Source organism: Pan paniscus, chromosome 1 (assembly GCF_029289425.2).
Source record: "Pan paniscus chromosome 1, NHGRI_mPanPan1-v2.0_pri, whole genome shotgun sequence".
Classification (NCBI taxonomy): Eukaryota; Metazoa; Chordata; class Mammalia; order Primates; family Hominidae; genus Pan; species Pan paniscus.
The window spans coordinates 218,431,819-218,452,892 of record NC_073249.2 but is presented as its reverse complement, the minus strand read 5'-3'; the positions used below and the strand labels follow the sequence as shown (position 1 = coordinate 218,452,892).

At 45.7% G+C, this 21,074-nt stretch overlaps 1 protein-coding gene across 8 annotated transcripts in view; it reads right to left on the bottom strand.

The window, feature by feature from the left end:
- The window catches only part of CLSTN1 (calsyntenin 1), a 99,943-nt gene that overhangs the window by 39,850 nt on the left and 39,019 nt on the right, over positions 1-21,074 (bottom strand). For all 8 annotated transcript variants that reach the window (XM_057300670.2, XM_034954947.4, XM_034954944.4 and 5 more), the window contains exon 2: positions 4,621-4,743. In XM_057300670.2, coding sequence (XP_057156653.1) covers positions 4,621-4,743 — 123 coding nt within the window. The remainder of the gene's footprint in view (positions 1-4,620; positions 4,744-21,074) is intronic.

Here is a 21,074-nt window from a genome sequence, read left to right as displayed (position 1 = left end):
GGGTTCTGTGTTGGGTGACACCATGGGGGCGGGGTTCTGTGTTGGGTGGTATCATGGGGGCGGGGTTCTGTGTTGGGTGACACCATGGGGGCGGGGTTGTGTTGGGTGGTATCATGGGGGCGGGGTTCTGTGCTGGGTGGCACCATGGGGGCGGGGTTGTGTTGGGTGACACCACGGGGGTGGGGTTCTGTGTTGGGTGGCACCAAAGCAACAGAAGAGGGAGGGAGGGAGGAAGCAACACAGGGAGAAAGTAAAGGAGAAAGGGAAAGAGGGAGGGAGGGAGGAAGGCAGGGAGGGAGGGAGGAAAAGGTGGAAGGAGGGAAGAAGGGATGGAAGGAGTGAGGGAGGGGGGAACAGAAGGAGGGAATGAGGGAGGGAGGGAGAAAGGGGAAAAGGGAGGGAGGGGGAGGGAGGGAGAGAGGAAGGAAAGGACAGGGAGGAAGCGAAGGAGGGAAGGAGAGAGAGAGGAAGGAAATGAGAGGGAGAGAGGGAGGGAGGGAGAGAGGGAGGGAGGGAGGGAAGAAGGAGGGAGGGAGCTAAGGAGGGACACGGCTGCAGGTCAGGTGCTCCCTCCCCCCCATACAGCTGCCCACTCCTCCAGCAGAGGACCCCACGCTTCAGTCAAGGGGATCAGTTGCACTCCTGTGTGTATACTAAAGGACTGAAAACCTATGTCCACACAAAGACCTGTACAGGAATGTTCACAGCAGCATGACCCATAATAGCCAAAAAGTAGAAGCAACTCAAATGTCCATCAGTGGATGAACAGAGAAACAAAATGTGATCTACTCATAGAATGAAATAATATCCAGCAACAAAAAAAGGAATGAGGGGCTGCTAGGCACCTAACACAGGTAAACTGTGAAATCACCATGCTGGGAGACGCCCATCACAAAAAGCCGTACAGTGCATTTACATGATTATCCAGAAGAGAGAAATCTGTAGTGGTAGCCAGGGCTTGGGAGTGAAGGAGACTGAGGGATGAGTGCCACTTGGTGCAAGGGTTCCTTTTTGGGGTGATGAAAATGTTCTGGAGTTAGACAGTGGTTGGCAGGTGCATGGTTTTTGGAACATTCTAAAACTCAATGAGCTGTACACTTTAAAAGGGTGATTTTTTGGCCGGGCGCGGTGGCTCACACCTGTAATCCCAGCATTTTGGGAAGCCGAGGCAGGCAGATCACGAGGTCAGGAGATTGAGACCACGGTGAAACCCCATCTCTACTAAAAATACAAAAAATTAGCCGGGCGCGGTGGTGGATGCCTGTAGTCCCAGCTACTCGGGAGGCTGAGGCAGGAGAATGGCGTGAACCCGGGAGGCAGAGCTTGCAGTGAGCCGAGATCGCGCCACTGCACCCCAGCCTGGGTGACAGAGCGAGACTCCGTCACAAAAAAAAAAAAGGGGTGATTTTTGTGGCATATGAATTATCTCCAAAAAAGAAAAAAGAAAGAAAAAATATTATATGAGTAACTGTGCTTCCCCCATGAAAATATCCAAAAGGAAAATATTGACTTATCTATCCACTATGGCAAATACAACCAAGTTACCACTATAATTGGATTTAAATTGCTTTTCTATACAGTTAAAATACATATCACAACATATAATTTTTGTACATCAGTAAAAAAAACCTGAGAATCTCTAAAAAATAAACTTGTATAAGTATTATTTCATCTAGAATATCTTAAGTTTGAGAAATACACAATAAAATTAAATACAGTAAGAAAAAAATATTTCATTGATAAGACTTTTTCTTTCAAAGTTAACACTCGGCGTACATTTCATTTCCTACTTCCTTGTGAACTTCGTGCAGTTAAAGATGTAGCTACGTCATCGTAGCAGGCAGCTGTCCCGCCTGGGCTGGAGCCCTGCCTCTGCACCCCACGACCAGCTACAAGCCCAGAGCAACAGCTTAACTATTCTGTGCCTCCGCTTCCTGCCTTTAATGCAGAAAAGCGTATTTATTATCTTATGGTTATTGGGGATTAAATACAAATTTATATTTGTACAGTACTTAGAGTAGTGCCTGGGACATTGCTATGCATGCTTTATAAGTGCATGCATTACTGGCTGGGTGTGGTGGCTCACGCCTATAATCCCAGCACTTCGGGAGGCCAAGGCAGGCGCATCACCTGGGGTCAGGAGTTCAAGACCAGCCTGGCCAACACGGTGAAACCCTGTTTCTAATAAAAATACAAAAATTAGCAGGGCATGGTGGCGGGCACCTGTAATCCCAGCTAATGGGAGGCTGAGGCAGGAGAATTGCTTGAATCTGGGAGGCGGAGGTTGCAGTGAGCCAAAATTGCACCACTGGACTCCAGCCTGGGCGACAAACTGAGACACCGTCTCAAAAATAAAACAAAATAAAATAAAATAAAATAAAATAGTGCATCAATTATTAACAACATAGTAAGATCACACTGCACGAACAACAGGACTGCTGATACTTCACAAGGCAAAGGAAGACCTGAGGGAGCAAATACACAAGCCTGGACTGCAATCACTTCTTGAAATGCATAAAACATCAGTAATGTATATAAAACTGCTCAAAAACATAAACTAAATAATTCTGTTAAAATGATCTATCCACTAGCACTTTGCAAGGCCAAGGCAGGTGGATCACCTGAGGCCAGGAGTTCGAGACCAGCCTGAACAACATGGTGAAACCTCATCTCTACTAAAAATACAAAAATTAGGACGGGCATGGTGGCTCAAGCCTGTAATCCCAGCACTTTGGGAGGCCAAGGCGGGTGGATCACAAGGTCAGGAGTTCAAGACCAGCCTGGCCAATATGGTGAAACCCCATCTCTACTAAAAATACAAAAATTAGCTGGGCGTGGTGGCAGGCACCTGTAATCCCAGCTACTCAGGAGGCTGAGGCAGGAGAACTGCTTGAACCCGGGAGGCAGAGGTTGCAGTGAGCTGAGATTGCACCACTGCACTCCAGCCTGGGTGACAGAGCAAGACTGTTTCAGGAGAAAAAAAAAAATCTGGGGGAAAAAGCAAAAATAATCACCCTGGCAACTGGACAAATGCTGTGTGTGTGTTCACGGCATGGGGTACTGCCTCTACTGTCCTTTTCATCAGAATTCTCTCTGAAAATTAATAAACACACAAAACAACTTGGGAGGCTCTATCTTTACAGCATAAGCTGGTTCACGGGTGACTGTGCTGAAAATGTGATGTGGCGCCTAAACAGAATGAAGTACAAATTTATTTTTCAAATAGTTCTTCAGAAACAAACTCATGTTTATTTCCTTCAACTTACTATAGTAAAATTAACATATGTTTCATACAAATTCATCCAATTTTTCTTATTTGTCCCTAGACAAATAGAACACTTTTTTTTTTTTTTCTGAGACAGAGCCTCACTCTGTCGCCCAGGCTGGAGTGCAGTGGCGCGATCTCGGCTCACTGCAAGCTCCGCCTCCTGGGTTCACACCATTCTCCTGCCTCTGCCTCCGGAATACCTAGGACTACAGGCGCCCACCACCACACCCGGCTTTTTTTTTTTTTTTTTAGTAGAGACGGGGTTTCACCGTGTTAGCCAGGATGGTCTCGATCTCCTGACCTTGTGACCCGCCCGCCTCGGCCTCCCAGAGTGCTGGCACAGGCATGAGCCACTGTGCCCGGCCAGAACACTCTTTAATACGAGAAGTTTTTGTTTGTTTTGTTTTTTGAGATGGGGTCTTGCTCTGTTGCCCAGGCTGGAGTGCAGTGGTGCAATCAAGGCTCACTGCAGCCTCCACCTCCTGGACTCAAGCAATCCTCCTGCCTCAGCCTCCCACAGTGCTGAGATTACAGGCATGTCACTGTGCCCAGCCATGCAGGAGAAGATCTGATCTGGAAAAATATGCAAAAACAACTCTTAAAAATTAACTTTACAATGTCAACTCCAACTCTGAGGCAGAAAAAAGGTGGCGCAGCCCATTCTCTACCAGTTAAGGACCCAACGTGAAGCCAGAACGGCTCTGACTTGGAAAATGCTATTAAGTGTTAGCAATGTACACGGTTATTACAGTATAAAATCTCCAAAGCAATGCTACAGGTTTGTCTCTATAAAGACTGAGGCTACAATCTCATGTCTTTAAAATTCACTGAAGGTAAAATCTATGCCAAAAGCATTCCTCTATAAAGACCGCTCAGCTTCTTCAAGTAAGTCTTCTCAGGTCATTGAAATCTAGGTAATGCAAGGAACCCCTGGCGCTGTGATTCTCCGGCTCCATGCCACTTGAGGACCAGCAACACCAGCAGTACCTAGGAGCAGGTGAGAAAGGCAGAATCTCAGGTCCTCCCAGACCCGCTGTCTCTACATTCCTCAGGTACTCCGTGTGCACCCTAGAGCCAGGGATGCACTGGTCTAGGAGTTATCTGGCTACATTAAGATAAAGAAAAAAATTATGCAATTAAATTAAACAGTTTGTTTTTCAACTATAACAGGCCTTTTTGTCAGCTACCCCAACTATTAAAAGGAAAAAAAAAACATGATACAAAGGACGCTACAAATAACCCTCAGCTATGGAGACATTTTCAGAAACGCTCAGCATTATCCAAATGGGATGTGCAGAATGCTTCCTGACCAGGCCCGATTCATCAAGAGTCAATGAAAGCCCCGTTCCTACCTGCAAATCGCAGAGGCGCATCTTTATCCAGCGCGATCAGTGGGGGGTCGAGGAGCACCGTGTTGTCGTTCTCTGTGACTATGCCGTGGTAGGTGGGCTCCAGCCAGGGCTTGTGCTTGTTAACTGTGTTTAAAACAAGAGAAAAAAATAGACAAGGTTAGAAATATTATTTTCAACTCCACTACTTTTGAAGACACACACCTGCTATTAAAATAATAAAACTCTCATTAGGCTTGAAGACAGTGCTCACAGTTCTGTCGCAAAATTTGGTATCAAGACCCAAATGAGATGAAATTCTAAATTCCAGAATAAGTAATGTAGAAATTATCTGAATCCATGAAGCAACCAGAAATAAGAAATAAATTGCTCTAGAAATCAAGAAAAAAAAAAAGACTGATGGCTACAGGAAGACTATCTCTGTTTTCAGCCTATCACTGAAAAGTTACAAAGAAAGGTATTTTCATTTCTTTATGATTTTTTGAGACAGAGTCTTGCTCTGTCACCCAGGCTGGAGCACAATGGTGTAATCATGACTCACTGCAGCCTCAACCTCCCAGGTTCAGGTGATCCTCCCACTCAGCCTCCCAGGTAGCTGGGACTATGTGTGTGCACCACCATACTTGACTTTTTTTTTTTTTTTTTTTTTTTTACTCTTTGTACAGACAGGGTTTCACCATGTTGCCCAGGCTGGCCTTGAACTCCCGGGCTCAAGTGATCCACCTGCCTTGGCCTCCCAAAGTGTTGGGATTACAGGCGTGAGCCACAGCACCTGGCCCCAGTATTATTATTTTTTCTTTTTTCTCTGTTGCCAAGGCTGGAATGTAGTGGTAGGATCTCAGCTCACTCACTCATTAAACCACCGCACCCAGCTGCCCAGTATTAATTTTAAATTTGTATTACAAACAATAATGTAAAGCAAAGATGCAAAACACAATAAAGTATTAAAATAAAACTCAATGCAGAATTTCAGAAAAACCCACCACTTGACTGAAAACAAGAGTGTTTAAGAATAATCCATCCGGGTGTGGTGGCTCACGCCTATAATCCCAGCACTTTGGGAGGCTGACAAGGGCGGATCACCTGAGGTCAGGAGTTTGTGACTAGCCTGGCCAATATGTTGAAACCCTGTCTTTACTAAAAATACAAAAATTAGCCAGGTGTGGTGGCACACACCTGTAATCCCAGCTACTCAGGAGGCTGAGGCAGAAGAATCGCCTGAACCTGGGAGGTGGAGGTTGCAGTGAGCCAAGATCACGCCACCGCACTCCAGACTGGGCGACAGAGTGAGATTCCGCCTCAAAAAAAAAAAAAAAAAAATCCACTTTGGAGTTAGGCTTGGGGTCCAATTCCAGTCTCCATCTATTATGAGCTGTGTGACCTTAATTAAGTACATTAACTTATTACCGGAAAAGGGTCCCAATCCAGCCCCCAAGACAGTGTTATTGAACTTCATGCAATAAGAATTCGGGGCAAGTCCACAGAGTCAAGTGAAAGCAACTTTATTAAGAAAGTGAAGAAAGAAAGAATGGCTACTCCACAGGCAGAGCAGCCCTGAGGGCTGCTGGTGGGCTATTTTTATGGTTATTTCTTGATTACACGCTAAACGAAGGGTGGATTATTCATGAGTTTTCCCGGAAAGATATGGGAAATTCCCGGAAACTGAGGGTTCCTCCCCATTTTAGACCACATACAGTAACTTCCTCACGTTGCCATGGCATTTGTAAACTGTCATGGTGCTGGTGGGTCTCTTAGCATGCTAATGTATTATAATTAGTGTATAATGAGCAGTGAGGACGACCAGAAGTCACTTTTGTCCCCATCTTGGTTTTGGTGGGTTTCGGCGGGCTTCTTTATGGCAACCTGTTTTATAAGCAAGGTCTTTGTGACCTGTGTCTTGTACTGACCTCCTACCTCATCCTGTGACTTAGAAGGCCTTAACCTCCTAGGAATGCAGCCCAATAGATCTCAACCTTATTTCACCCAGACCCTATACAAGATGGAGTCGCTCTGGTTCAAATGCCTCTGACAAACTGATCTCAAGTTCCTCGTTCGTAAACCAGGGACACCCCCACCCTCCTCACGGTGATGGCCCGGATCACTGGAGAAGTGCTATCTTGTCCCTTCTTGATTGGGACTCTACCAGAACTGCTACTTTTGCTTTTCTGGCCGCTGCTGACCTCACTTCCCTGAGAAGATGATCATTTAGCCCCTGTCTGCTTTGCTTTGCCTGGGGCTCGGCTCCTAAGTGTCGATGTCAGACGTCCTCCTGGTAGCCATGAATCCCTCCCTGAGCCCACAGTATCTCCACACGCACACTGGGGGCCCTGTTCCACAGCTCAAATCTTTCCATTTTCCTTTTATGTTCACCTTAAGAGGGTTAAGAGCTTCCATTATAACCTCAGAGTATGAATGAACCAGGGGACTCCTCGATTAAGCTGATCTGAAAAGATGGAAAGAAATGGCTTGAAAACATTGTTTCCAAGTAGACGGGGCCTACTTATTGAATGAACCACTCAGGTTCTGTTAAGTGTGAGTCAATCCAGAAGGATCTTCGTGCAACATTCCAGGATGTGATGCTACCTCTGCTGTACCTGCACTTTCCCCAGAGTGGCACCCGGGGAGGGGGGTCACGCTCACGTGTAAGGCTCAGAGTAGGCGTGTGAAGGCTTGCATCTGGAAGGAAGACAGACCAGAACAAAGCTGCCTCCTCTCTTTTTTTTTTTTGAGATGGAGCCTTGCTCTGTCGCCCAGGCTGGAGTGCAATGGCGCGATCTCGGCTCACTGCAACCTTCGCCTCTCAGGTTCAAGCAATTCTCCTGCCTCAGTCTCCCGAGTAGCTGGGACTACAGGCGCTCACCACCACGCTCAGTTTCTGTATTTTTAGTAGAGACAGGATTTCACCATGTTGGCCAGGCTGGTCTACCAACTCCTGACCTCGTGTTCCGCCCACCTCGACTCCCAAAGTGCTGGGATTACAGGCGTGAGCCACTGCGCCAAGCCTCCTCTCGAATTAATGAAACATTTACCAGACATTTGTACACACCACATCCAAGCCAAGAGCAAATCCTTCTGGCTTCACTTCCTAAATAAATCCAGACCCCGGGGAGTTGTTGTTTAATGGGTATAAAATTTCGGTTTTGTGAGATGAAAGGAATTTGGAGGTTGGTTGCACAATAGTGTGAATGTACTTGATGCTACTGAACTGAATGCTTCAAAATGGTAGACGGGAAAATTTTGCTGTAGTTTACATTTAAAAAAAAAATCCACATACACACAAACTCAGACACAGCCATTTCTTATCCTCCTTCCTGAAAGGTCACAAAAGCCAAGTAACAAGCCTCCCTGTCCTTATCCCGGCACTTACTCGGCAGCCAGAGGGAAGCTTCTACAACAATGGGTCTTCAACTTTGGGGTCTCAGAACCCCTGTACACCAAAAAGTTACTGAGGGACCCAAATAGCTTTTGTTTAAATGGATTGGTCAGTCAGTTGATTATCCATCCATCCACCCACCTATCTCTATCTATCTATCTATCTATCAGCATTTATCTATCATCTATCAGCATTTATCTATCATCTATCAGCATTTATCTATCTATCTATCTATCTATCTATCTATCTATCTATCTATCTATCAGCATTTACTACACTGAAAATTAAAACCAGTCCAGGAGCAGTGTCTCATGCCTGTAATCCCAGTGTGTTGGGAGGCTGGCCACACAGATCACTTGAGGTCAGGAGTTTGAGACCAGCCTGGCCAACATGGTGAAACCCTCCTGTCTTTACTAAAAATACAAAAATTAGCCGGGTGTGGTGACACGCACCTGTAGACCCAGCTTCTCGGGCGGCTGAGGCAGGAGAATTGCTTGAACCTGGGAGGTGCAGGTTGCAGTGAGCCAAGATCGTAGCACTGCACTCCAGCCTGGGCGATAGAGTGAGACTGTCTCAAAAAAAAAAAAAAAAAAAAAAAGCCTGGGAGCGGTGGCTCAAGCCTGTGATCCTGGCACTTTGGGAGGCCAAGGCAGGCGGATTACTTGAAGTCAGGAGTTCAAGGCCAGCCTGACCAATATGGTAAAACCCTCCTGTCTTTACTATAAATACAAAAATTAGCTGGGCGTGGTGGCACACGCCTGTAGTCCCAGCTACTCAGGAGGCTGAGGCAGAAGAATCACTTGAACCCGGGAGGTAAAGGTTGCAGTGAGCCAAGATCTTGCCACTGCACTCCAGCCTGGACAACAGAGCGAGACTATGTCTCAAAAAACAACAACGACAACAAAAAAGATAATTTTAATACTTATTAACTCATCTAAAAACCAAACACATTATATAATACATTCACATAAACAATATTTTTATGAAAATAACTTTTTGAAAACAAAGCTTACTAAGAAGAGTGGCAACAGTTTTCTGTTTTTGCAAATCTTTGTTGTCCACTTTCACAGAAGACACCTGAGTTCTCGTCTCTACCCCTGCTCCCCCTGCACTCAGCCTGCTGCCTTGCTCCCCTTCACATAGTCTAGAAAATGCCACAGTGCAGCCTAAGAGGATGAGAAAACAGCAAATAATGTCTTAATATTGTTACAGTTCTGCCCTCTCACATCCTGCCAGGGTTTCAGGGACTCAGTATCTCACTCGGGCTCTGTTGAAAAGGTCCTTCCTGCTGCTCTCACCAACCTCGCTCTGTCCCTCTGTTCCAACACCTAGGGAGAAGACGGCAGGGGAGGGCACTGGAGCCCAGTGCCCAAAGGCCTGGGTGGGTCCTGCCTGGGCTCCAAAGGGCCCGCGACCTCAGGGCCTTCGCTTCCTCATCTAGAAAATGGGGACAATAATAGTCCCCATCTCATAGGTCGTTGTGTGATTAAACATGCAATCACAGTTCATTACATATAAAATGCTCAGAAGAATGTCTGGCACTCAGTAAGTATCAAAAGGTGGTGGTGGTATTTCTCCTCCCCAACACACACACACACACACACACACACACACACACACACACACACACGCAGACTGTGAGAAAGTGGCCTTTTCATTCTCTAATTCCCAGTACCTGGAATTATGCTTAGCACACATGCAGGAACTATTTGGGAAATGAGTATATAAGAAACCTCAAATGCACAAATCAGATCAGTTGCCCTGATTTATGAATTCTCTCATGGAGAAGATAGCTTTGGAGCTGGGAATTCAAAAGATACTGCGAAGGTGTTTTTTTTTTTATTTTTGTTTGTTTCTCCAGGTGGATGTTCTGAGCAAGAGAGCTAGAAAATCTAGAGACAACGCACGAAACCAACAGGTCAAAAGACATCAGTCTGGAAAAGGTTAAGTTTTGGAAGGTTAGATTACAGAGGGACTTAATAGGAAATCAAACCCAGACCATAAAGACCAAAAATAAAAGTGTCTTTGAAATCCGTCTTCTCCCCCCGTCCATAGGCTGCTCTGAAACAAGAGACTGGCTAAGAAGAGAATAAGGGGCCGGATGCGGTGGCTCACGCCTGTAATCTTAGCACTTTGGGAGGCCAAGGCGGGTGGATCACCTGAGGTCAGGAGTTCGAGACCAGCCTGGCCAACATGGTAAAACCCCGTCTGTACTAAAAAAAAAAAAAATTACAAAAATTAGCCGGGCGTGGTGGCAGGCGTCTGTAATACCAGCTACTCAGGAGGCTGAGGCAGGAGAATCGCTTGAACCCAGGAGGCAGAGGTTGCAGTGTACCAAGACCGTGCCATTGCACTCCAGCCTGGGAGAGAAGCAAGAGACTTCGTCTCAAAAAAAAAAAAAAAGAAGAAGAAGAAGGCTGGCTATGGTACGGCACCTTTCTCCTGCAAGCCTCCCTGGAGCAGCAGGGGGTCTGCCGGCGGGAGGTATGTGTGAGGCTGTCTGTAGGAGCTTTACGCACAGACTGCACCAGCATCAGGTCTGAAACGGCTCCCTGAGAGAATAACTTGACTTTGCAATCAGGTTGAACACTTTATCTAACCACTGAAACTCAACATCCTCTCCAGATTATCTTTTTAAAAAAATTTTTAGGACGGGTGCAGTGGCTCATGCCTGTAATCCCAGCACCTTGGGAGGTCAAGGCGGGCCAATCACCTAAGGTGAGGAGCTCAAGACCAGCCTGGCCAACATGGTGAAACTCCGTCTCTACCAAAAATACAAAAATTAGCCAGGCGTGAAGGCAGGTGCCTGTAATCCCAGCTACTCAGGAGGCTGAGGCAGGAGAATCGCTTGAACCCGGGAAGTGGAGGTTGCAGTGAGCCAAGATTGCACCACTCCAACATGGAGAAACCATGGAGTTTGACTCCAGCCTGGGCGACAAGAGTGAAACTCTGTCTCAAAAAACAAAAAAAAAGTTTTTTTAGTTGAGATGAAGTCTTGCTATGTTGCCCACGCTGGTGTCAAACTCCTGAGCTCAAGCAATTCTCCCACCATGGCCTCCCAAAGTGCTGGGATTACAAGTGTGAGCTACAACATCCAGCTCAGGTATCTTTGAAAATAAACCATGCTATGATGTAGGCTGGAAGAAGCTTAGAGTTACAGATGTAAGATAGGCCATTTTAAAGAAAGGACTCCAAAAACTCCATTGTTTGTTACCAATCTTTCACTTTCTTTTTTTTTTTTTTTTCTTTTTTTTTTTTTTGAGATGGAGTCTCACTCTGTGGTCCAGGCTGAAGTGCAATGAATGGTGCAATCTGGGCTCACTGCAACCTCTGCCTCTCAGGTTCGAGTGATTCTCCTGCCTCAGCCTCCTGAGTAGCTGGAATTACAGACGTGCATCACCACACTCGGCTAATTTTTTTGTATTTTAAGTAGTGATGGGGTTTCACCATGTTGGCCAGGCTGGTCTCGAACTCCAGACCTCAGGTGATCTGCCTGCATTGGCCTCCCAAAGTGCCAGGATTACAGGCATGAGCCACGGCATTCGGCCTCCAATCTTTCATTTTAAAGCAAAAATTGCTAGTTCAATTTGCCACTAATCAAATTAATATTTGATTCCAATTTGGCTTCATACTTTAAGGTTTTATTAATAAAATTACAAGCATTATAAATACTAAAACTAAATATTCTTCTAATATTTGAGTCCATAAAACTCCTGAGACTTAAACTAAATGAATTTATGTCTTTATTTAACCCAACGGGGATGTAAAAATACCAGGCAGAGCACATTACAGAAAACCCATGATGAGTAGTAACGTAAAATGTGTGTTTCTGCTGCCCGAATGGAAAGGCCTGCAGCTGAAATGGCTAAGGGTTCGGTGGAAAAATAACTGTGTAACTATGTTCCCAGTATTCCAATTTTATAATTCAAATTTTCTAAATCGCTCTTAAGCTGGCAGTAGAATGAGATCTGGCCAGTTCCAAAGACTGAACTTTTAAATATTTAATGAGTGATATTTTTAATATTTCATCACATTCAATTTGCATTATAAAACATTTATAGAAACAAGTGACCGATGTTTCTGTCATCACCACAAAAAAATGGCAAAGACAAGAGACTACTGGCTGCAAGTCTAGGAACATGTCACCTATGTCGGAAGTCTATACCTGACTGATTTCATCACATTCTAGGTTTTAAAAAACAAACTAAACTGCTTCTCCTGCCTCCCTTGACCTCAGCCATGGCGAGTAGCCGTGGCAGCGAATCCAAATGCGGTGCGGGAGACCATGGACAGGATGCTGAATAAACTGTGTGTTGTGCACCTGCATCTTGACTTTGATCCATCACATGAGGTGTGGAATTTTCCACTGTGGTGTCATGTCGGTGCTTAAAAAGTTTCGGATTTTGGAGCATTTCACATTTCAGGTTTTGGGATTAAGAGTATCCAACCTGTACTAATCACACATTCTGCTTGAGATTTCAAGAATTTAGAATGCTGGCTTAGATATGGAAACTCCTATTTGTGTACGGCTTTGTGAACAAGAAATTAACCCAGAAGCTTTATCATCAGTTATTAAGGAGCTTCGCAAGGCTACTGAAGCACTAAAGGCTGCTGAAAATATGACAAGCTGATTTTCTGGGGAAATTCTGATGAGATATGTCAAGTTCTGCAAGAGGATTTAAAGATTGCACAGTAGTCGAGAATGTACAATGATACTGAATGCAGCAGTGTAGAAAAATTTTCCTTTTTAAAAGAATTATAAAACCATAGCATTATAAATCAGTGGAAAGTGGCTTACAGACAGAACTATCAGATGTGTTTACATCACATCTTATTCTTTTTTTTTTTTTTTTTGAGGCGGAGTTTCGCTCTTGTCACCCAGGCTGGAGTGTAGTGGCGTGATCTCGGCTCACTGCTATCTCTGCCTCCCGGGTTCAAGCGATTCTCCTGCCTCAGCCTCCCAAGTAGCTGGGATTACAGGAGTGCACTACCACACCTGGATAATTTTGTATTTTTAGTAGAGATGGGGTTTCTCCATGTTGGTCAGGCTGGTCTTGAACTCCCGGCCTCAGGTGATCCGCCCACCTCGGCCTCCCAAAGTGCTGGGATTACAGGAGTGAGTCACCGCGCCCAGCTTATTCACTTTTTTTAACGGCTCTAATGCTTCCACATCGCCATGTTCATATTTATGTATTCTTTATTTATAGCTTTGATAGCTTTAATTTTCTAAGCAGTCTATCAGATGTGCACATCTGCTGTGCCTGTAGTGGAACCCATCAGTAGTAGTGTGTAGTAGTTGTGACTTGTTGACATTTCCACTATAAATTTTAACTTTGAATTGTTTATGCATTATAACTGTGGATTTATATTGTATTGGGCTGAAAGCTGACAGAATTTCAGCCACCATTTGTGAATTTTGATTTAGATTCATTATGTATGTCGGAATCTTGTTTTTTAAAATAAGAGCATGGAAAACATTTCTTGCAATCTGATCTTTAACAAAGAATACTTAGTTTTTTAAACAGTTTGTTGGGCAGCTAATAATGTGAACCAGGTCATTTTTGTATTGAGTAAAAATTTAAACTCCTAGAAACTTAGATTTTAAAAGTAATGACAATGCTTAGGTTAGTATTATTTGCAATTCGAATCATTTACATCTAATGAGAATGTTTTCTTAAAGTTTTATACCCTATAAATGGAGGCCTAAAAAAATGTGTAAAATGAAACATAGCAAACATGCCAAACTCCTGTTTACTTTTCTTACATAAAAGTAATTTGAGTCCTTGACTAATAAATCTTGAATGGTTATTTAATAAGTTATTAGGTAAGTAATGTGTTTCAAAAAAAACTAAACTTTGAATGTATTAATTTAAAACAATGCAAAAGCAAAGCTGGCAATCAAACCTTCTATAAGTGCAGGCTGTAGCTAGGCACACACCTATCATTTCAGGATATGACTCATTTTTTAAGGTTATGGTAGATTTCAGTCATTAGAAATTATTTGATTTTTAAGTCAAGAAGAAAAAAATACAATAATCAACTTTAGGATTAACATGAATATAAGCTATGCTGCCCCAGCACATCCCAACTCTGTGGGCTAAAGAGAGGCTAGACCCGGGCCAGGCGTGGTGGCTCACACCTGTAATCCTAGCACTTTGGGAGGCCAAGGCAAGCAGATCACCTGAGGTCAGGAGTTCAAGACCAACCTGGCCAACACGGTAAAACCCCGCCTCTATTGAAAATACAAAAATTAGCCAGGCGTGGTGGCACACGCCTATAATCCCAGCTACCTAGGAGGCTGAGGTAGGAGAATAGCTGGAACCTGGGAGGCGGAGGCTGCAGTAAGCTGAGATCGTGCCATCGCACTCCAGCCTGGGTGACAGAGCGAGACTCCATCTCAAAAAAAAAAAAAGAGAGAGAGAGGCTGGACCCATGCCTAAGTCACAAGTAACGGGGATTTCAGCAGGCTGGTTGCAGAGCCCAAACGCCAACCACGGGTCCCAGGGTGGCCCTGATATCAATCAACCCAGTACACGAACAGTTCCTTTCCGGTTTACTCACTCATATGGATGGTTCCCCACTTACAGTGGCTCAACTTAGGATTTTTAGACTTTACAAAGATGGGTTTATCAGAACATAAACCTGATTGTAAGTAAAGAAGACTTTGTAACTAGAAATCCACGGTTTCCAGCCAGGCGCAGTGGCTCACACCCATAATCCCAACACTTTGGGAGGCCCAGGTAGGAGGATTGCTTGAGCCTAGAAGTTCGACACCAGCCTGGGTGACAAGGTGTGATCCCGTCTCTACAAAAAAATGTTTTAAAAAATTAGGCTGGAGACAGTGGCTCACGCCTGTAATCCCAACACTTCGGGAGGCCAAGGCAGGTGGATCACCTGAGGTCAGGAGTTCGAGACCAGCTTGGCCAATGTGGTGAAACCCTGTTTCTACTAAAAATACAAAAATCAGGCTGGGCACAGTGTCTCCCACCTGTAATCCCAGCACTTTGGGAGGCCGAGGCGGGTGGATCACCTGAGGTCAGGAGTTCGAGACCAGCCTGGCCAACATGGTGAAAACCCGTCTCCACTAAAAAAATACAAAAATTGGCCAGGCACAGTGGCTCACGCCTGTAATACCAGCACTTTGGGAGGCCAAGGTGAGCAGATGGCCTGAGATCGGGAGTTCGAGACCAGCCTGGCAAACATGGTGAAACCCTGTCTCTACTAAAAATACAAAAATAAACCAGGCGTGGTGGCGGGTGCCTGTAATCCCAGCTACTTGGGAGGCTGAGACAGGAGAATTGCTTGAACCTGGGAGGCAGAGGTTGCAGGGAGCCAAGACCACACTACTGCACTCCAGCCTGGGCAACAAAAGTGAAACTCCATCTCAAAAATAATAATAATAATAATAATAATAATACAAAAATTAGCTAGGCATGGTGGCAGATGCCTGTAATCCCAGATACTTGGGAGGCTGAGGCAGGAGAATTGCTTGAACCAGGCTGACGGAGGTTGCAATGAGCCAAGATTGCGCCACTGCACTCCAGCCTGGGCGACAGGAGCGAAACTCTATCTCAAAAAAAAAAAAAAAAAAAAATTAACCAAGCGTGGTGGCATGCACCTGTAACCCCAGCTACTTGGAAGGTTGAGGCAGGAGAATCTCTTGAACCTGGGGGGCAGAGGTTGCAGTGAGCAGAGATTGTGTCACTTGCACTCCGGCCTGGGTGACAAAGCGAGATTACCTCTTGAATAAAAAAAAAAAAATTAGCTGGCATGGTGGCACATGCCTGTACTCCCAGCTACTCGGGAGGCTGAGACAGGAGGAATGTTTCAGCCCAAGAGTTACAGGCTGCCGTGAGCCAAGATCTCACCACTGCAGTCCAGCCCCAGGGAGAACAAGACTATCTCTAAAGAAAAAAGAAACCCACTGTTTCAAACAAGAGTGTGATGTGTGCCTCTTATCATGACACGTAGGTTGGTCACGTCTGCCCTTAAAAAACAACAGCTAAATATTTCAAGATACTGTTGACGTCTCACCTATAAATCCTAGATGATGTTACAGGTTTCATTTGCAGATTCAACTTTTAAACCTTGGTCTAGCATAAGAACCTGCAATTAAGGAACACTGCCAGCAGGTGGCGACAGGTGCCCTTGCATGCTCCAAGTTCTCAGGCTTTGATTTTCAAAGGCGAGCTAGTAGGCCCTTGTTAAAGATGACATGGGTAGAAAAGTATCTTAAACTCTTAAGTTTAAAATCTCCAGCTGATTCTTTTTTTCCTCAAAAAAGCATTCGGAACAGGTAAAATATTCACAGTTTTAAAATCAAAATATAAAAAGGCATTATCTCTGGGTCTCTAAGTATTGTCCCTAGTCATAAATTTTTTTTTTTTTTTGAGTCTTGCTCTGTCACCCAGGCTGAAGTGAAATAAAACTACAACGTGTGCCACCACTCCCAGCTAATTTTTGTTATTTTTAGAGGAGAGGGGTTTTCACCATGTTGGCCCAGGGTGGTCTTGAACTCTTGACCTCAGGTGATCCACCATGCCTGGCTAATTTTTGTATTTTTAGCGGAGACAGGGTTTCACCATGTTGGCCAGTCTGGTCTCAAACTCCTGGCCTCAAGTGATCCGCCTGCCTCGGTCTCCCAAAGTGCTGGGATTACAGGCGTGACCCACTGCACCCAGCTGTAAAACAGATTTTTTAATTACTCTTATTTTTTTTTTTTTCCAAAGACTGAACACTGCCAAAGAATCTCTGTAAGCACAGGTTTAAGGATTTCTTCATCAGAATCCCAAACAAACTAAATTTTAAAGTGTTGATTGAAACACCAAATACATAGCTTAGACATTATTTAGATCAGGGTTTCTCAACAGCTGGACATTCTGGGCCAGACAATGTTTAGCTGTGGGGCTGTCCCGTGCATTGTGGGATGTTCAGCAGCATCCCGGCCTCAAAACCACTGGATGTCTGCAGCCTCCCCACCAAGATGTGCCAACCAGAAGTGTCTCCAGACATTCCCCAAGATCCCCTGGGGGTAATCCTCCTCCCTCCTCCCTTGAGAACCACTGACTGACATCCACCCCGTTAAGGAAAACCAATGATGTCTACATGAAAATCACCTGTACACTTTAAAAGAGCCACTTTAATAATTTGTGCATTACATTGATGTGAATTTTTTTTTTTTTTTCCAAGTCAGGGTCTCGCTCTGTCTCACAGGCGTGGGACACCCCACCCAGCTTGAAGTTAATTTTTAAAATAAAAACACATTGAGGCCGGGCACGGTAGGTCATGCCTGTAATCCCAGCAATTTGGGAGGCTGAGGTGGGTGGATCGCTTGAGTTCAGGAGTTCGACACCAGCCTGGGCAAAATGATAAAACCCTGTCTCTACAAAAAATAGGAAAAAATTAGCCAGGCATGGTGGTGCACTTGGGAGCTACTTGGGACATCCCAGCTACTCGGGAGGCTGAGGCATGAGAATCGCTTGAGCCTGGGAGGTGGAGGTTGCAGTGAGCTGAGATCACACCACTGCACTCCAGACTGAGTGACAGAGCGAGACCTGCCTCAAACAAAAAACACACACATTAAGTGTCAAATAAATTCTTAAGCTAACAGAACAATTGAGTTTTTTAATAGTACAGTGAAACTTTCCCTGCATTTATTCACTTTTCCCAGAACATGCATCATACCACCACATACTGTTACACACAATGCAGCTGTTCTACGAAAGGTGAGGCTGGGCGCGGTGGCTCACGTCTGTAATCCCAGCACTTTGGGAGGCCGAGGCAGGCAGATCACCTGAAGTCAGGAGTTCGAAACCAGCCTGGCCAACATGGCGAAACCCCCGTCTCTACTAAAAACACTAAAAATTAGCCAGGTGTGGTGGTGGGTGCCTGTAATCCCAGCTACTCAGGAGGCTGAGGCAGGAGAATTGCTTGAACCCGGGAGGTGGAGGTTGCAGTGAGCTGAAATTGATTGTGCTATTGCACTCCACTGCAGCCTGGCTGACAGAGTGAGACTCCGTCTCAAAAAAAAAAACAAAGGTGAGAGCTGTTTGCAAGCTCTGCACATCTGGATCCACTCTCTTGCTCACAGGCTGGGACACCTGCCTGTCCGCCACCAGGTGGTCTATGGCTGGGCATGGGCTCACCACTACCCAGCTCACAGGGCTCCTCGTGTTGGGGAGCGCGAGGCATGCATGGTGGCATCATGAGAAAAGACCAGGGAATGAGCAGAAGCAGATGGAGGAGGAACCCCTATGTCCTTCTCCCTGGTGCACATCCCACCCTGAACACTAAGAAGGAAGCAAGGGGACCAGACCCTGCACATGAGCCTCAGGGTAGGATGCCAGGAGAGTCCCAAGAATGAACTTGGGGGTGAAGAGGTGGCTGCAGGGGTGAGATGAGAAGGGGAAGGGGCTGGGCTGAGACTGCAGTTTAGAGTATAGGTATCTCCCGCACACGGAGATGGGGCTGTCCCCAACTAGAACTGAGAACTAAGGAGGAATGACAGGGCAGGAGAATCCAGAAGAAGGGGCTTCTGTTTCCCCCTTCTTCCATCCATCCATCCGTCTTTCTCGAGGCCCAGGTAGTCTTCTAGGTACCAAGAAAATAATGGTGAGTAAAACAGCCCCTGCCCTCTCAGAGCTTGTGTTATGGTTGATAAAAATATGAATTTGAAACAGAACCTGCAAAGTAATCCACACTTCCTACAATTGCAACTTTTGAAAGCTTAAAGTGAGCCTTCTAATTTTTTTTTTTTTTTTGAGACGGAGTCTCACTCTGTCGCCCAGCCTGGAGTGCAGTGGTGTGATCTCGGCTCACAGCAAGCTCTGCCTCCCGGGTTCACGCCATTCTCCTGCCTCAGCCTCCCGAGTAGCTGGGACTACAAGGCGCCTGCCACCACGCCCAGCTAGTTTTTTTTTGTTTTTGTTTTTGTTTTTGTTTTGAGATGGAGTCTCGCTCTTTCGCCCAAGCTGGAGCTGGAGTGCAGTGATGCTATCTCGGCTCACTGCAAGCTCCACCTCCCGGGTTCATGCCATTCTCCTGCCTCAGCCTCCCGGGTAGCTGGGACTACAGGCACCTGCCACCGTGCCCGGCTAATTTTTTGTGTTTTTAGAGAGACGGGGTTTCACCATGTTAGCCAGGATGGTCTCGATCTCCTGACCTCGTGATCCACCTGCCTTGGCCTCCCAAAGTGCTGGGATTACAGGCGTGAGCCACTGCGCCCAACCGTGAGCCTTCTAATTTTTCCTCCAAATTCCAAACAAGTTTTTTTAATGTGGGAAAATACACAGTATAAAAATTTACCATCTTAACCATTTTTAAGTGTACAGGCCAATAGCATTAAGTACATTCACACTGTCATCCAACCGTCACCACCACTATCCGTCTCTAGAACTTCTTTCATCTTGCAAAACTGAAACTCTGCACCCATTAAATACTAACTTCCTATTTCCCCTCCCCCAGCCCCTGGCAGCCACCATTCTATTTTCTGTCTCTGTGAATTTGACTATTTGACTAAGGGTCCGGCGTGGTGGCTCAAACCTGTAATCCCAGCACTTTAGGAGGCTGAGGAAGGTGGATCGCTTGAGTTCAGGAGTTCAAGATCAGCCCGGCCAACCTGGTGAGACCCCGTCTCTACAAAAAATACAAAAATTAGCCAGGCATGGTGGTGCCACACTTGTAGTCCCGCCTACTTGGGAGGGTGAGGTGGGAGGATCACCTGAGCCTGGGAGGTCGAGGCTGCAGTACGCCAAGATGGTGCCACTGCACTCCAGCCTGCATGACAGTGAGACCCTGTTTCAAAAAAATAAAAATAAAGAATTTGACAATTCTAGGCCAGATGCGGTGCCTCATGCCTGTAATCCTAGCACTTTGGGAGGCCGACATGGGTGGATCACCTGAGGTTGGGAGTTTGAAACCAGCCTGGCCAACATGGTGAAACCCCATCTCTACTAAAAATACAAAAATTAGCTGGGCATGGTAGTGCATGCTAATTCCAGTCACTTGGGAGACTGAGGCAGGAAAATCGCTTGAACCCAGGAGGCGGAGGTTGCAGTGAGCTGAGATCATGCCACTGTACTCCAGCCTGGGTTGGCAGAGTGAGACTGTTTCCAAAAAAAAAAGGAATTTGAGGCCGGGCGCAGTGGCTCACGCCTGTAATCCCAGCACTTTGGGAGGCCGAGGCAGGCAGATCATGAGGTCAGGAGATCGAGACCATCCTGGCTAACACTTTGAAACCCCATCTCTACTAAAAAATACAAAACATTTGCCGGGCGTGGTGGCAGGTGCCTGTAGTCCCAGCTCCTCAGGAGGCTGAGGCAGGAGAATGGCGTGAACCCGGGAGGCGGAGCTTGCAGTGAGCCAAGATCACGCCACTGCACTCCAAGCTGGGCGACAGAGCGAGACTCCGTCTCAAAAAAAAACAAAAACAAAAGGAATTTGACTATTCTAGTACCTCATATGAGTGGGATCACACCACACTTATCCTTTTGTAACTGGCTTCATTAGCATAATGTCCTCGAGGTGCCCCCCTGCTGTGGCATGCATTGGAATTCCTTTCTTTTCGAGGCTGGATGATGTTCCGTTAGAAGGATACCATGTTTTGCTTATCCATTCCCTGGTTAACAGACGCTGGGTTGCTTCCACCTTTTGGCCATTGTGAACAATGCTGCTAATGCTGGTGTACAAATACCTCAAGGCCCTGTTTTCTAATCTTTTGTGAATATGCCCAGAAGGAGGACTGCTGGATCATATGGTGATTCTATCTTTAAGGTGATTGTATCTTTCGTGTTTTGAGGAGCCGCCATACCGTTCTCCACAGTGACTGCACCATTTTCCATTCCCACCAACCGTGCACAAGGGCCCCAATTTCTCCACCTCCTTCCCAGCACTTGTTATTTTCTGCTTTTTGATAGACCATCCTAACAGATGAAACCAAACATGCTTTATATCAAGTAATTTTACCTTCTCATATTGTGTAAAATTGATAAGATACCAAAGTAGACAAAGGAGAGTAAGGAGCCCCATGTGCTCACTAACCACTATAATGATCCACGCAGAATGAATCTTGTTTGACTTCACTCCC